Source organism: Hirundo rustica, chromosome 1, assembly GCF_015227805.2.
Source record: "Hirundo rustica isolate bHirRus1 chromosome 1, bHirRus1.pri.v3, whole genome shotgun sequence".
NCBI classification, from domain to species: Eukaryota; Metazoa; Chordata; class Aves; order Passeriformes; family Hirundinidae; genus Hirundo; species Hirundo rustica.
This window is the reverse complement of record NC_053450.1, coordinates 20,985,514-21,003,433: the sequence shown is the minus strand read 5'-3', so window position 1 is coordinate 21,003,433 and position 17,920 is coordinate 20,985,514. Positions and strand designations below refer to the sequence as shown.

General features: G+C 44.8%; 1 protein-coding gene across 4 annotated transcripts in view; it reads left to right on the top strand.

Annotated features, from left to right (window-relative positions):
• Nucleotides 1–5,395: 5,395 nt before the first annotated feature.
• Nucleotides 5,396–17,920, top strand: part of GRHL2 (grainyhead like transcription factor 2) — a 66,412-nt gene continuing 53,887 nt past the window's right edge. For all 4 annotated transcript variants that reach the window (XM_040083330.2, XM_040083313.2, XM_040083322.2 and 1 more), the window contains exon 1: nt 5,396–5,668. In XM_040083330.2, coding sequence (XP_039939264.1) covers nt 5,649–5,668 — 20 coding nt within the window. In that variant the 5' untranslated portion in view covers nt 5,396–5,648. The remainder of the gene's footprint in view (nt 5,669–17,920) is intronic.

Below are 17,920 nucleotides of genomic sequence, written 5' to 3'. Positions count from 1 at the left end.
CCAAAACCAACCGCGCGCTTATTTTGTATAACTGAGGGAATTCTGTGTTGTCAAGAGGAAAAGAAGGGGAGACAGTGAGGAGAAAAGGAGGGGAGGAAAAAAAAAAAAAAAAAAAAAGGAAATAAAGGTAAGAAATAAAGAGAGAAAGAGCAAAATAAGAGGGGGAAAAAAAGAAGATAAAAAGAAGAAAGGGATAAAGGAAAAAAAGAGTAAAATAAGAAAGAGGGAAAAGCAAAAGAAGAAAAAAAGAAAAAGGCGAAAAAAAGTAAAAATTTTGATAAAAAGTTGGGTTTAAAGTACCACTGGCAGTTAAAAAATGATCTAGTGATTAAAGAAAAAAAAAAAGTTATATGTATAGGTATTAGGACAATCTTCTTACATTCCCCAGGAGCTGTTTACAACCTAAACAAACCAACAGCACCTTCATCTCAAAACAGTTTGAATTATGACAACTCAAATTGTGTCTATGAATTTGCAATTCTGTTCTATGATGATGCAAAGACTTTGTCAATTAACACAAGAAGCTGGACAAAGCTTTAGGAAACTGCACTCTCAACATTTTCTCACTGGTCAGGTTATTTACACTCTCTAGCTCTGCCCCATAAAGACAGGACACAATTTAATGTCAGCATAATTAATGTATTTCCAAAGTCTTGGATCTCACATCACATGAAATTGTCTTTCAGAGATGTCTCCTTACTCTTTTTTCACACTAGTTTTACACTAACAGCAAAATTACCATCATTAGGTGACCTAACTGTATTTTCCCAGTGTTTAAAAATGGTTGAATGAATCACTAAAAACTCTACCAGACAGATCAAAGCATCTGCAGAAAAGCCATCATTCTATATTAAATTCTATTGAATTGGTTCCAAAGCTATGAGTAATCTTTATGAAATAGATTGGTACTTTACTGTCTGCTAATCAAGTTTGAACCTAATATTCCAATCTATTTCCAGGCTTTGCCACATTCTCACCTCTATCAATGTCTCATTGTCAATCCTGAAAGGACTGACATACTGTGAGGCATTTTCATCACTAAAAGTTACTTCTGTTGCAAGCTGAAACAACATTGTGTGTGCCACACTCTCTCAAGTACACTGTTGCAGACATATAGGATAATCACATTATAACCTTGTCATGTTTCAGAACCATGAAGTCTACATTCAAAATGAATGAAACAAAAATAAATAAAGCTTCTCCTTTTTTTTTTTTTTTTTTCCCCTTACATATTCCCATATTGTTTTGATGAATCTAAAAGAAATGCAAATCAGCATTTAATATAGAAAGTGCCACATTCAGCTTCACACCTTACTCTGGCCAGGAAATGCTTGATATTCCATGATCTTCCACATGGCTGAGCTGCTGCTGTCATACGTGATGTGGAGGTACTTGAGAGCTTGTGGTTGTTAAAAGGCTCCCAGCAGACCTGTTCAGAGAGCACAATTTGCAGTTTCCAGGCAGCATTATGGAAATCCATGAGTACTTACCATTAATCACCAAATCTCCTATTCCAACAGGAATTTTATAGTTAATTGTGAAGCATTAAAAGTCAACTGTTATCAGGATCATGGTTACTTAGAATCACTTTCTTGAAGCTAACAGTGCACAGCAACTGTTCATTCTTGGAGCAGAAGAAAGACCTGTTTTGGGGTATGGGAAGGTTGCACTGCAATCTTTTAAGCTTATTTTGATGTACACGATAGCTTCATTGAAGTCAGTTGAGGATCAAGGTCTGCACAAATTCCAGTGTAGTTTCATACAGAAGACTACAAAGGAAGGGCTGTAGGGAAGATTAACAGTAAATGTTGCATATCACAAAACTAGTTAAGTAGGTGGTTGTCTTTGAACTTACTGTGAGTGAATACATTTTATATCAACAGCCATCAGTGACAGAAAGACACAAATAAAAATACGTGGTAATCATTGCCTACTGAAACAGTTGTTTTCAAACATCTGCTCTCTCATGAGCTGCTTTACAACACTGTTTTGACATAAATATCTCTCCAACATCTTTTATCTCATAGACTATTTTTAATAGTTTTCTGGAGTGTATTTTAAGTACTTGGTGCAATTAGTAAGCCTAGTTAAGCCTTATTTGTACACTTGATTTCCTTTACCCAGTGCTGGCAAGTCCAAACGACATTCACTGCTATGGAGTGAATAGCATAAACATGAGGTAAAGCTTTAGACAGTTGAATTCTACACTGAATCCTTACAATGCCACAAAAAACTATCAGTTACTCTGCAAATAAAGCAGCAAGCACAGTATGAAAAACAGTAGCCTACCATTTCAAATATTTCCTGTATACTCCAAAGACAGGTCCTAGACTTTCAATAATGTATGGCATGACTATTCTATTTTTGCTCTACACAGCCTTGATTCTACAGGAAGCGAGACTGGTCTGCCCAGAAATATCATTATCTGATGTTTCAATGACTAACAGATTAGTTTATAATAATCTTGTAGATCATGAAGAATGAGCATCAGGCTGGATTATGTAGGACTTGTTTGACCTGTTCAGCTAGAGGTGGACTCTGACAATTTGATTCCAGCCTGCAGTGAGAAGTAAAAGTCTCATCCAGAAAACTATGAGCCCTATGCCTACCTTCCTAGTTAAAATAATTTTCAGAGTATATTTTTCTATATAAGCAACTCAGAACTAAATAATAGTTGTCATCTCCAACTACCTCAAATCAAGAGTTCATTACTGCATTTTTCACTTATATTCCTAACTCTGACCTTGGAACTACTCCTAAGACACTAAGCAGTAATTCAGTCTCCTGACTACCTCATTCTAAGGGGATCTCTCCTGAGAGCAGGCTGCTAAAGGCAGTTTTGTATTTGACCCAGTACTAGAACAACAAACTCCATTTCAGTTTGAGTTACAGTTTGGGTTTGGTCCAGGACTACAGATGGCATCAAATGCAGTTTTCTTTCTTGTAAAATCACATATCAGCAGCATTTCTACCTTGGGGAAGGTGGCATTTTCAAATGTGCTCATCACTGATCTTCCTCTCCTTCTTCCTATGCATTTCATATGGGAAAAAAATGGAGGGAGGGGGAGGGATGAACACACAACAACATCGAAATGTTTCTTGAAACTGAAAAATTAAAAAAGAGAAAGAGGATACCTGAACTGGTGTTAATCCTATTGATGGTGCTCAAAGAGGTAATCTTTTGAGGTCTCAAAGTTTCTTTCAGCGTAACAACTATTTGGGAAAGAATCCTTTTAATTTCTGCAGTTAATAGGGAGAGCTTTAGTAACTTAAATTGTTATAGCATTCTACCTCTATTTCTTGAAAACAGTATATGGTAATGTATCTGAGAGGTCCAACTGATTTTAGGATTATATAGAATTCCATATTCAAAATGACTGCATCATTTGCTATGAATAAATTACTCTATTCCTCTTGTGTTTTATGAAGCCTTATAGCTTCCTCAAAATGTACTATACAAAACAACTCATACATGCATCACCATGAATAATAGCCACACTGGCAACTTTTGACTGGATTCACAGACTGTATAATGTTTCTTTCCTGTGACTGGTGAACGGGCAAAGAGGATAGCTAACTAATATATTGTGTTCAATCAAAGGGTCATTGATCTAGGTATTTTTTCTAATTCTGTTTAGTTAAAGTGACAAATCTTAATAGGACTATGTTTAAGCTGACTTAAAACTGATTAAACTGATTTTTTTTTTATTTGATTAGTTACTATGAACACAGATAAGGAATGAAACCCAGTAATAGACATTTGTGCCTGATTGTGATCCCATAATACCACAGACTTAGCAGAGTCAAGTTTGATTTCAACTGCTGCAGCAGTAGGTAAATGAAGATGAGGCCCCAGACCATAACATGTTTTATACATATATGTGTGTATCTGTGTGCATACATATATATTTGGTAATACAAATATGTATTTCCATTAATATCCCTCCTACTGCATTCCCTTGTCAAGGGAAATTCCCCTGTTCAGAAGGTGGACCCGATGATCCTTGAGGATCCCTTGCAACTCAGGGTATTCTATGACTTTATGAAATTAAATGTAGAAAATGGAAAATTCCCTTCACCTAAGACATTTTAAATTTGATGGGTCTGAAATACTTTAGGTAATTGCCTTGAAAAGAAGACTAAGTAACATAGTGGCCTACCCCACATAATGGTGCATTCTTTACACATTCAGCACAATTTGTACATCAGAGGTTTTCAGCAGTCAAGCTGGATGCTATAGAAAGTTGTTTCCAGGAGGGCAGGTGGTAGCAGGAAGGATTAATGCAGTCCTGGCCTGTCTCTGATGGAGGAATGGAGACTGAGAATGGGTGATGGCAGATGGGAGCCTTGTTGCTACCCTTTCACCACCTGTTCTCAAACTGACCCAAGGAGGTCCCCTGCCCCACCATCTCCATCAGGGTCAAAGCTGCTGCCCCCACAGCCCAATCTAGTTGTGCCTTGTAAAGCCACTTTGGTCCTCTGGCAAAGTACACAGTTGGTTGTACGGGGCTAAAGAGTGACTGATGGATCTGCAGTCCTCTCCATTCATTTCATCCCGGCATGACAGAGCCTCAATAAATGCTCCATTCTAGCTTTTCCACTCTCTTCCAGCTTTCCCCTGCTGACAAAACAGACTCCTTAACACCCATCATCAACATCCCCCAGTTCAGATATCAGCTCTCAGATCTTCACAGTGGGTGTCATCACCTGGCACCACCTCATCCTGTTGCTGTGAGATGCCTTATGCAGAAAGACATTGACCAGCCTCAAACTCAGTTGGTCCCAACCGTAGTAAGGTCAAAAGAAAAAATAAATGAAGAAGAAGGAAAAAAAAAAAAAAAAAAAAGTTCCCAAACCCAAGGCAAAAAAAAATCTTCCAAATTGTCCTGCGAAGGGCGACACCTCCCCGGGCGTTATTCGACGGCAGCCCCAGGCCAGCGAAGCCGGGGATTTCGGGCACGGAGGGGCCCGACAGGTGAGGCAGAGCCAGGAGCCGCCTCAGCCTCACGGGGCACCCATGGCTTCGCGCCGCTCCTCGCCTCCTCAGCGCGGCCGGCCGGGCCCCTCGGTCCGCGGCGGGGACAGGGAGGCGTTGTCGGACGGTGAAGCGCCCGCCGCCCGAGGGCCGGCTCCCCTTTTCTTTTTGTTTCCCTTTTCTTCTCCTTCCCTTCCCGCCGGCGGCGGCCCCGCGGTGCCTCCCGGCGCGCGGTGCGTTCGTTACCTGGCGCTCGGCGGCGGCTCCTTCCTCACCTGTGCGCGCCTCTGCCAATGGCAGCGCACCTGGCGGCCGCGCCGCCCAATCAGCGCGCGGCTCGTCCCTCTCCCCGCTCCTTTAGTGAAAGAATCCAGCGCTGCTCGGGAAAGTTACCTGTGCGCGCCCGGCCCGGCCGCTCGCCCGTGCCGAGCCCCGCCGGCGCCCCAGCCCCGCCGCTCCCCACATGCCAGGGGGAGGGGGCTCTACCTGTCCTGCCTCGGCGGCTGGCTGCGGAGCCGGGAGAGGGGGGGAAGGAAAGCAGAATTACCAGTAGCTCTGGTTCTGCCGTCCCGGGCGTTCACACGCACACCTTCACCTGCACAGACCTGAAAGTCCAGTTCCGCCAGGCAGACGGAGGCACCGGGAAAAGGGGAGAGAGTTCATTGGATCAAACATGTCACAAGAGACGGACAAGTAAGTGATCGCAGGCACGCCGCTGCGCCCGCTGCGCGGGGCGGCCCGCCGGGCTGGCCGTGCTCCCCTTCGCCGGTGGCGGACGCGGACCCGCCGGGACGGCGCTTCTCCCTCTTCTCCCTCCTACGGCGACGCCGGAGCGGGCGCACAGACACTCCGGAGCGCCCGAGGACGAGGCTGCGCCTCGCGGCCCCGCACCTCGCTCTCCGCCTGGCCGTGGGGCTTCCCGAATATTTGTTTAACTTCCATTTTAGTTTAGTTTTTTGCTTATTTGTTTGTGTTGTTTTGGTCCCCCCCCCCCTCACCTCGAGGGTCGCTTTTCGTGACAGAGAGCTCCTCGCCCTGGAAGAGCGGAGCGGCCTCCGCCCGCCGAAGGCCTCGGACGCAAAGTGCTTCTTGGCTTTTGTGTTGGCGCAACAAAGGGCTTTTATCCCCAAAGGGCCGGGCACGGCCATCTTTCTCCTCTCGGCTGGGGCCGGCGGGGCAGGGGGCCCGGGCGGCGGGAGGAAGGCCCAGCCTCGGCCCAGGTGCTCCCCGGCCGCTCCATGCGGCGCCTTCTGCCTCGCCGTCCTGACCTTGTTTTCCCGTCGAGACGTCCGGGCGGGCCCGCGGCTGCCCGGAGATCGGCCGGGTTAAAAAGTAACTTTCCCAGTAGCGGAGCCGGAGGAGAAGGATGAAGTGGAGAGGGAAGGCTCCCGCTCCTGCGGGCCCCGGGCCCGCCGCAGCCCCTCTCCCGCTCGGGCCTGGCGGTAGCGAGGCCGGGACAGAGCGGCGGTGCAGGGGCACTCCCGTTGTCTCCCGGGGCCGCCAGCCGTGGTGCTGGGTGCCCCCCGGGACGCGTAGGACCGCGGTGGGGCCGGCAGTGGGCTCGGTGTCCCCGGGACGGGGAGCGCCGTCAGGAGCCGTCGGTGGGCGCGGAGGCCGCGGCGTCCGCCGCTCCCGCCACCCAGGCACCGCCAAAGCCCGGAGCCGAGCGGCCCAGGCCGGGAGTGGGTTATTCGGCCCCGGTAAATAACTCGCACAGGCGATGCCGCGCTCCCGCCATGGCGGCTGGTGGCTCGGCGTGGCGCCCGGAGCCGCCGTGAGGCAGCCAGGCGGGAAGGCCATTTTCCCTGCTCGGGTGATTAGTGTTTCTGCAGGAGGCGGCTGGCGAGAGTTACGGGTAAGGAAGATGGAGGGCGGGAGGTGGCTGTTTTGTTTTACTGCTGCCCCGGTGCAGGTAGGAGTGCCCCAAACACGGGTGTGATCTCGGCTACGTTTGGTGTTGCTCAGGTGCCGGCCCTGGTTGGGCTCCCCAGAGCTTTTGTGCCAAAGGAGGTGGAGAGGAGGAGCCTGATGTTGGAGAGGCTTGGTGACAACCTGCCTGTCAAAGAGTGAAAGAAGGAGATTACCCGACAAAAGAGAGCAGAAGGGTTGGGTCCTCCGATAGGGAAGAGACAGGACGGTTCAGAGGGGAAGGATTAAACAAAAGTATTAGGCCTGGCCTTTCCAAATGTTAGCTGACAGCGGGATTGTAGGAAGGCAGCTACTGACATGAAATTAAACTGATTTGGGTGGGAGTCGAGAGTGGCGTTTAGGAGTTCATTTGAGCTCGGATGGGATCTGATGCCTTAGGTGGCCAGATTAGAGCAGTAAATGATTAAAGTGCTAGGAAGGGGATAAGGACAGAGCCCTGAGGGGTGCGGGTGAGTGAAGGAGCAGCTGAAAGGGCAGTTGTTCAGGTGAGAGGAGAACCAAATTAACTGTGGAAGAGCTGATAAGCAGTGATAGAGGGCATCCCAAAGCAATGGGCAGTTGCAGAACGGCGTGAAGGTGAAAGGGGCCTATAAGTTACTTCCTGGCAAAGCTTAGTTGTTAGTAGTTTCAGCAGCCAGAAACTAGGCTGCGGCAGATCAAGGGCTGTTAATGGGAGTGGGAGGGGAATATGGAAAGACTGGGGGGGGGGGGGGTGTCACAAGAGCGACTTCGCACCATAGTCGGCTTTGAATCAGAAAAACAGTGGACAGGAAACCTAACTCATGTAAGAAACTAGGGCAAAAACGGTTTCCCTCTGGGTCTGGGGTGCTGCTGAGATATTGGACTATCCTTCCTTTCCAGTAGCAACAATATGGCAAATGTGTAAGGTACTGAGACTGGAGATTAACGCTTTTCATCCCCTGCTCTGTGTAGTGCTGCTGCTCTTACCACTGTGAGGAACGTAACAGTGCAGAGCACACAACCTCAGGTAACAGCACTTGCTCCGTTGCAGGTATGCCTGTAATCTCTTTCTGGTTAAGGTGTTTAGAAAATTCATAGGTGGTAGGTAAGAGTTTGAAAAGGAAATGAAGAGTAAAGAAATCCCCTGTGTTCTCTATAGGCGAGTGTAACACGAGAAGACAAATACATTTGTTTCCAGAAGAGATGACCAGATGGAATGAGATAATAGACTGGTGTGAGGAGTTTGCATGGGAAGGTTTTTGGTGGGATTTTTATTTATTTATTTATTTATTTGGTTCTAATTATATCCAATTAAAAACTAATCCAGAGACTACATTATCTTCCTCCACATGGCATTTCTTTTACTTAAAACCAGATCTTCCCTACAGGCAAGACTGGAGAGTGGAGCTCATTATTTTGAAGTCAGTAAATTTGTCAGAGTCATTGGACATGTTTTTGTGGGCCTTGTCCTACTAAAGTGCTGGTGTAAGAGGACTGAGCAGGGGAGGGGATATAGAAAGTGTGGGAAAATACATTCTGTGGGACGTGCTGGCTTTTCTGGAGAGGTGATATATACTTTTACACTACTACACAGAGCTGCCTGCAGTGTCTCTCTTTAGAGAGAGCAGTAGGGACAGGTTCTATAGTGCTTTAAGGGAGGAAGGAACGTGGACAATTAGGTGAAAATGCTAAAGAACTAGGTGTTCGATTCTAATGCTAACTGAGGAGCTTGGAAGCGGAGATTATCCTTAAGATAGGTGTACTATCTCCTTGTCTTTCTCTTTAGTCTTTCTGCCTAAGCAAGGTCTTGTCTGCTTGTTTCCACAGACTCTGGGGTCAGGAGAGATAAGGCATGATTGCACATGCATTTTTCAGAAGTAATACCGACTTAAGCAGTCTGTGGGCACTTGTTCCCACCTCTGTTCCACCCTCTCAGCTGTGTCAGTAGAGCTGTTGTGCGGCTAGAGAATGGTCTCAGAGTTGAGGTTATTTTTGACATTCATTTTTCATCGGTCTGGGTTCATCTGCAGGAGGGGTGCAAGCAAATGGCAGGTGTTAAGAAAATAACTGTTCAAACTGTAATCTCTGCAGAAGGAGATGCGTGTCGCTCCCACTTTGAGTGTTTTCTAGGTCTGTGCTGCTGCTTCCTTTATTATACAGTTTCCAGATCCTTTGAGGGGAACCTGGAGATTGATGAATGTTGAAGGACATAGGGTGGGAAGGAGGGAGCATCCCTTTTGCAGGATGAAAAGACGATTCTTCTGCATTTATAGGCTAAAATTGTTTTGTAGTATACAAAGAAAGCCATCACTGCAGAACTCCAGTCATGGCTCTAGTGCATTAGTGGAGCAAATCAGTGAGCTCACTACTTGTGAGACTTAACTGGGTTTTAGAAATTTACAGCACTTCTGTGAATGAGGAGCAGCAATTGTACAACCTTTTGGGATCTGTCTTGTAAATGCCGCAGTTGTGTCCCCGCTGCTCCTGGAGTTGTGTGACGGCTCGAGTGGGCTGGGACAGCAGGTGCAGGAAGGGCAGGCTCGTGGCAGGCCCCAGCACGGGGGCTGCCGTGGCTCTCTCTCTTTCTCTCTCCTCTCTCTCTGCGGGGCTGCCCGTGGCTCTCTCTCTCTCTCTCCTCTCTGCGGGGCTGCCCGTGGCTCTCTCTCTCTCTCTCCTCTCTGCGGGGCTGCCCGTGGCTCTCTCTCTCTGTTCTCTCTCTGCGGGGCTGCCCGTGGCTCTCTCTCTCTCTCTCTCCTCTCTGCGGGGCTGCCCGTGGCTCTCTCTCTCTCTCTCTCCTCTCTGCGGGGCTGCCCGTGGCTCTCTCTCTCTCTCCTCTCTGCGGGGCTGCCCGTGGCTCTCTCTCTCTGTTCTCTCTCTGCGGGGCTGCCCGTGGCTCTCTCTCTCTGTTCTCTCTCTGCGGGGCTGCCCGTGGCTCTCTCTCTCCTCTCTGCGGGGCTGCCCGTGGCTCTCTCTCTCTCTCCTCTCTGCGGGGCTGCCCGTGGCTCTCTCTCTCTCCCCTCTCTGGGGGGCTGCCCGTGGCTCTCTCTCTCTGGGGGGCTGCCCGTGGCTCTCTCTCTCTGGGGGGCTGCCCGTGGCTCTCTCTCTCTGGGGGGCTGCCCGTGGCTCTCTCTCTCTGGGGGGCTGCCCGTGGCTCTCTCTCTCTGGGGGGCTGCCCGTGGCTCTCTTTCTCTCTCCCTCTCTCCTCTCTGCGGGGCTGCCCGTGGCTCTCTCTCTCTGCGGGGCTGCCCGTGGCTCTCTCTCTCTCTCTCTCTCTCTCTCTCCTCTCTGCGGGACTGCCCGTGGCTCTCTCTCTCCTCTCTGCGGGGCTGCTGTGGCTCTCTGCTGGCTGGCCATCTGCCTGCCTGCCCCCCGGCAGGCTCTCAGCAGCAGAGCTACTCAGGACACCGACTAGCCGGGGCTGGGGCGTGCTCGGACTGCCCACATAAAGGAGGGCTTGGGGCAGCCTGGGTCTGCAGCAGAGCGTGTGCTTGTAGGTAAATAACTGAGCGGAGAGCGAGCCCGTAGGTGGGAATGGGTTCAGACCTGTTCCCATGTGTCAGTGGAGGCATGTTCATATCCAGCTTGCTGCTTGGTAGTATCTCTGGCAGAAGTTGATCTTGGGCTCTTCACGGGGTAATTTTGATTTGCTCTTTTCTCCTCAGTGTGTAAATTTACTGCCTTCATAATATTTAATTTAATCATCTAGTGCTGTAGCACAAAGAGGGTTTGTCATTTACAGTGTATTTCTTTGTTCTGTTCTAAATTTTTTCGTTGGAGGTCAAACACGTTTCCCTTCAGCAGCTGTTTAGTAGCAATTATTAAGTAGAATCATTCTGTGATTCTGTGAAGTAGGTGACAAATCACTTAATTTTTTTTTCCCCAGAGCCGATTGTCTGCATGTGGCATCCAATGAGGTTAATTTTCCAAAATGTTACTCATCCGGGAATGAAGAAACAGGAATTACTTGTGTTCAGTTCTTTGTGCTGTCACAGATGTTCCCTTGAAAACCATCTCTGTGCAAGGAGGGTGGAAAATCAGTGTGCAGAACCTCACAGAACTTGCAACCATAAGTTTAACTAAGCGGAGTAAGAGTATCAAATGGTTAGGTCTGGCTGTTTACACTGCTGTCTCTCTGTGCTGGAGTCTGAGACCAGGCCGAAGATCAAAGCCAAAGAGGAGGGAGGGAATTTTCCCAGGTCACTTTAACTTGATTGTAATGATCACATAACCTCTTCCCTGTGGAAGGGTCAGCCGGGACATCATCGTCCCTGTTTTGGCTGGGACATCTGAGGGGGAAATGATATTACACCAGTTGACATTTGTTGCCAAACGTTTTCACAAATACTAATCCAGTGCAGTGATTACCTTAAGTATTTGTTTATTTATTTATTTTAATTAGGAAGCAGCCAATTAAACTGTCCTTTTTGGTACATACCTAAAATACCACTTTCAAATGCTGATGTTATTAATCCTGGAGTGAATCTTGGGATGAATCTTCATTAGCTTTTTGATCAGTGATTGGGACAGTACTAGCTAGTTAAAAGAAGAGAAGTGATTATTTTAGACACCTTATTATACAGGGTTCTGTTCTTCTACAGTGCTGATATAAAAAAGATAGTGGTTGCTTACAAAATATTTAACCAGGGAAACCATATTAAGTATATCTGAACTGTGAAGCCAAATATTGCAATATATCTATAGTTTGAGAGTATGTCTCAAACATCAACGATTACATCTATAGATTTCTTTTATATATATTTATCTATGTATAGCTATATATTTATATATAGATTTGTTAATTTTCCTAATTTGGTGAGGCAGTGGTATATTTCATAATAATGTATTTAAGTAGTTCTGTAAAGTATATTTTTGGGTTTATATGCTTTTAAAAAATATTTGTGGGAAATCTTGACTCCCGGGTTTGCTTGTTGAATTCATGTTTTCCTTCTGGCTGCGTAAAAGATTTAATATCCTGAAAAAACAGCAGTCAGTGCTATCAGTTCAGTAACTATTCCATTTCCATTAACTCTGTGGAAGCAGTGAATGAACAAGGACAACAGGGCCAAGGGTCAGGTTAAATTGCAGGAGGTCTAGGCAGCCTTGTCATGACCTGTTTTTAATTTTACAGCCTGTTTCGAGCTGCTTCAAGTCAGCTAAAACAACCTTGGGTGCTATGCACACTTGAAGTACACTTCTTAGGAAAACAGCATGCCGTGCCATGAAGCTGCTAAATAATTGCTAATTCTGATCAACTCTGTCAGCTCCTGCAGAAATGCTGTGAACTTCAGGTTTTCCTCATTTTTTGAGATGTCAGTGATTTTTTTTTACAAATGTGTTGAAACCTGTCCTTTTTCTGACACTCTTTTTCTTGATTAAAAAAAAAAAAAATAAAACCAGCAGACTTAGCACATGAGTAACAGAAGATTGTCAGGCAGAAATAATATTTATTACAAGTGAAATAAAAAAAGTGTCCGATATAATCGGTACAAAAAGTCTATCCTAGGGTGTGTAATTGCCTACTTGAACTACTCCTCAGTAGGCATTTGTTGCAAGTATTTAATCCTTGTGTCAGATTTATTTTTCATACTTCCGCTTTGACATAGTTAATAATAATTTTCTGTCAATGTTAATGAATCACCTATTTGTTTTAATCTCTTGATCACTACTGCATGCTCAAGTTATTTTGGTTCAGAGTAAAAACAAATAAAACTTCTCATAGGCATCTAATTGTTAAACTAGTCTGTTTTGCTGTTCACTGTTGCTATTCTTAATATATTATTTTACTTCCTCTCAGAGTGTTTAGTAACAGTAAGATTTATTTTAATCATTTCACATGTGTAATCTTGTTGAGATTTCTCTTGTGCTTAAAAATATAATTGTCCCAGAATTGCAAGAGTCCCAAACTTTCATTCATTAGAAGGCAAAATGACTCAGCCTCTTTAATGGGAGCTTTTTCCTTGGTATGGACTTCTGGGCCAGAGGGCATCTTACCTTTTTGTTTCCTGGTGGTCTAAGTGCTTTGACTCTTTTTTCTTTTCCTTCACTCTCAATTAATTTATATATTTATATAGTTACTGGATTGGGTTAAGTACATTTTGGAGACCTGTTGTGCTTCTGGGAATGGTGTGATTGTTGGCTATAAAAGACAAAATGCTGAGACACATGGGCCATAATTTTCCTGTTTGTTAAACGTTTGTGCTTCTTTGTAGTTTTAACAGAACCCTATTATCTAATTGAAACAACAGTATTGCAGACAATTTAATTAAATATTTGGCAATAAATCTTGACTTTATTTTAACTAAATAAATCAAAACTTGCAATGAGCCACACAAGTTGTGAAGGTTTTTTGGTGGTATTTTGTTTGTTTGGGTTTTTTTTCCATTTTGTTTTTAATTTGTTGTCAAGTAGGCAAAGTAGTATTCTGAAGGTAATAAACTTGGGCCAAAACTAAAATTAGAATCTTTGAAACAAATGGTTTCAAGCACTAGGACTAACTTTGATTTATACTCCTCTGTGTAATGAGCACAGGCAGAAATTTATGATCTGGAATCTGAAGTTTAACTTATGCATCTTCTATGGGATCTGTCCTGCATTTTAAATGGTCATAGTACTTCATTTTGTGCCTGTGAATTCATATGTATATGCATTTGTTTTAAGACAAATTGCATGAACATCTGTTCTAGATATGTTTTATAGTTGTCTTACACCAATATTAGTTCAGCTACAAGTGTAAAATAAACTTACAGAAGGTTTGAGAGCTACTGAAATGTTTGTAAATGATCATATGCTGCCCTCCTTAGTTGTGTCAAAACTGAAGTGGGAACTTCTGCTCTCTTTTCTGTTTCTTGGATGTGTCTGGAGCATGCTCCTGTACCTTTTGTCTCATCAAGTGAAGCATGGGTGTTCAAGTTCACCATTTCTTTGACTTTGCACTGGAAGAAATACCAGAATGCAGCATGGTGTGTGATGCATGTCTGTGTGCAACAGAAGTCATCTCTTTGGCTAGAATCTTGTTTTAGAATTTGTGTTCTTTCCCAGCATTTGCAGATTGGAGACGGTTGCCCTGGTCACCTTCTTATCATACAACTATCAAGGAGCTTATGATAAATATCCTATAGCCTTGATGTGCTGGGCTGGGAATGAGGGTGATGTGAGTCTGTCTTGCCATTTCCTTTTACTAGACTAGTGCAAAAATTTGATGCTTTATAACAGCTGTATGGTCCAAAACCTTGTACCCCTGCTCTTGAAGGAAGAGTTTGCAGATGACATGTGCAGAATGCCTGGTGCTCTTCTCTCACATGTGTAAAAATGGGCAGGCACAGGCCTGGGCTGAAACCTGAGAATTGGAACCTCTCCCATTCTCCTGCCTCACACACATCACCTGTGTGTTCCTGTCTGGCAGCTAGCTTCTGCAGGGAGGGGAAAGTCCTCCGGCATTGTCAGGGGGTGAAGAAGTCTGCAGGTATATTCATGGAGCAGCTTGATTGTAACTTTTTTTTTTTTTAAATAACACATGCAATGTCAAAAAACCACAACCACCCCACAGTTAAAAACTGGAAATGCCTGGGCTGGGTGCCCACCTTGACAGTTGAAACAATCTGCTTTAGATTTTAGGGTTGAATTTCCTGGGCAAGGCAAAAGATGTGGGGAAGGTAGGAAAAAGCTTTCTTTCCTACTAGAGCCAACTCGATCAGGATGTAATGCTGCACATATGATGGGGCAGGATGCAGATGTACTTGATGCGGCATGGCTGCATCAGTCTCCTTTACGTTCAGTGGCAGATATATCTGAGAAGTTGAGGGCTGCCTGAGCTTTGCAAGTTCAAGAGAAAGCTCTTGAGATTGAGCATCAAAATTGGTTTTGGGAGACTCCAAGCAAAGTGTCTTGTTTCTGAATAAAAAGGAAGCTCTGATCACCAAGCCTTTTCCCACTGTTCATGAGTTGTTAATGGGCAACTCTGACTCCTTGTAAGCTAATTCGCAAAATGCATCAGGTTGGGTGAGAATTTGCCTGTAGTTGGATTTTATAGCCCCAAGGGCTGGCTGTTGTGTGTTCATTATCTTTAATCCGAGGAAGAGCTTGAAAGGCTGGCCCTTTCCATTTAGCTGATTTATTGATGTTAAGCACAATGTACCTCTCCAATTTACATTGTTGTACTGCAGTAACTGAAATAAAACAAAGTTTTGGATATCTTATTATTTATATAGTATACTTGTATAGGTTTTATAGAATTCCATAATCTTAATTGTAAAAAAAAAAAAAATTAAAGAAATCACCGTAACTACTGTTAATCTGGAGAATTTATATATGTCTTATGAAAACACATAAATCATTTTGGATGATATGTACAGGAAAATCTCTGCTAAGCAGTGAGAAGAAAAAAAAAAAGATTTTGCAAAATAAGGGCCATCTGAAGTTTAGTCTTGACATAAATGTTCCCATGTCAGAGCAATCTAGCTCCTAGCCTAGACAGTTGCCCAGAAAATACCTTTCGTTCTCGCACCCTTATTACTGTTTGACATAAAACCATGGTAACGTTTTGCATTCACGAGGAGCTCAAGTGGTAGCTTGGAAGGAGATATTTAGTTTTTAGATATAAAGTATCCTGAATTCTTCAGTTCTTTCTCCATGATAAAATGAGTGTGTGCTCTCAGCTTGTACAAGTGTGTCCCTCACAGCTGTATTCTGGTTAGCACACATCCTGACTCCCAGATAGATGGGTGGTGGGCTGGCCAGGGTGAGGAATGGGCACAGCAGTGCTTGCTCTTGTTCTCTGATCTTTAGCAGCTTTTTAGGTGTGACTGGGACTACAGCTGCTGTTTGCTGGTGTTGCTGGTCAGTTTGAGTGGAAGTCTTGCGATCTTAGCCTGTCTTTCTTCCTTAAGTGTGTGGTTCTTGGTGGATATGGTCACTGATGGATTTGCAGCTCTTGAGAAGATTCATAGATTTATGGTTCTGCTAATTGCAGGCTCGAAAATAGGCTTTTCTTTCAGCTGGGATGGTCAGAGCAGCTCTAAAGTGGGATTGTTTTTACTCAGAGGTGTCACCCTTTGTCTTCTAGTGGTCCAGGTACCACCAGAGTCACTCCTCCCAAGCAGCTGCCGTCAGTGGAACAGCTGGGGCTGCCCTGGCACGAAGTATGACTGACAAGACCAGGGGAGCTCATCTGTGTAGAGCCTCACTTAGGATGTTGGGTTTTCTTGGCGTATATTAAAATACAATGTCTTTCTCTCCTCTGGTTATGGAGGACTTAGCTACCCCTCTGTCACATTTAGCTGAAATCATCAAGGAGATTCAGTAGTTGTGCAAAATGGAAAGGGAATGTGTGTGCATGCACAAGTCTCATTTCTTCAGAGAAACTCTCCCTCTCATCCTAATGGCTTTATTTAATAGAGATGTTTTCTTTAACAGAGCCCAATTGTTTTGGCTGACTGATTTGGCTATAATCTTTGAAATGATTGACTATGTTAAATCATGATAATTAGCTCTGACCATTAACCTCCCACAGAGCTGATTGCAGGGATAGGGGCGATGAGGAAGTTTTTTATTTTTCTTAGTGCTATTGTTTCAGTCTGTTTACAGAGTAAACACAATGAGCGTGTCAGTTTATGCTGCAGACCATCTCTCCAGGCAGAGGAGAAGGGGAGACAGATACTCTGTTTTCAAATGTGAAAACCTGAGTTTTAGAAAAAAACATGTTCTGGAGAGATGTTGGGAAGGCTCTAGATCTGTGAACCTGTGCATTTCCAACCATCCCAACTGTTTACTTACTGAATTGCTGTTTCTAGAGTGTTTATCCCCTTTGCTTTGGCTTCTCCCCAACACAATGCACCTCTGAGTGACTGCACTCTGGTCATCGCTTTAAGATCATTTTGGCTAAGCCAAAGCAACAGAGATTGACTCTTCCCCTCCCGCATTTTTACAGACAAGCATGGCCCAAGTCATAGAAGGTGTGTTTTTAAAGGGGTCTTTCTGTCTGACTGTAGTGCTTGTAAATCAGTGATGACTGTCGCACAGCTGTGAATGCTCCAAGGAACAAAAGGCAGTTACTGATTTTAAGGGAAGATTGCTACAGGAAGAAGGGTGAGTGGGATTTTGTGCTTTGCAATGGGCAGCCGCCCATGCGGTGAAACAGCCTGGATTTAGCTGAAGGGGAGCTTTGTTGAGGAAAGGAGAATCCTTGCTTGGAATAATTGCCTCTGAGCCAGGGAGAATTGACTTCTCCAGAGTGGAAACAGGCCCTCAGCTACCTCTGGCACAAACAGCAGGGTGGTTGCAAATCTGATTTGAGTTGCTAACAATAAGGTATTGAAAAGGCAAGCAGACCTAGCAGTTCTCTGTATTTCCTTAGGCTCCTAATTTATGCTCAACTTCACCAGCTGAAGCAAACCTGTAACAACACAAATGCATATGTGAAAATAAGAGGGACAAAAATCTTCTGCAAAAGACCAGGCAGAAGGGTTCTCAAAAGAAAACCAAACCAAAAAAAAAAAACCCCCAAACCCAAACAAACCCACAACCCCCCCCCCCAAAAAAAAAAAGAAATTTCCAAATATCCAATTACTTTTTATGAAAGGAAAATAGAACTGGTACTGTAGTTGGCTGTATTTTTTGATACAAAGCTATAAAATGCTCTCTTCCCCCACAGAGTTCATAAAATTGTGCTCTGTGTACCAGTTGGATTATTTTGTTTTTCATTAAATAAAGAAACTTGTAAACAGTACTCTGTACAGTAGAGATTATGATCTCCACCATCCCCCTCCTCTTCCTTAAACACTGGAGCATGCACCTTGCAGGTTGGACTTGCAGCACAGCGCAGTTCTGGCGCTGTCCCAGCCTTCTGCTGGTCGCTGCAGCTTGGGGGCCAGGCAAGGCGTGCTCCCAGCATCCGAGAGCATGTACTGTGTGGGCTCAGTTGTGCTTTTATCAAATCCTATTTCTGAAAACAAATAAAAGTCTTGTTTGCGCAGTTAAAATGCCACCCTCTATGCAACAGCAGCGGTTGGTTGGGTTAGATCTGTGGAGCTGGCACTGCTGCAGGTAGGGCAGAGCAGA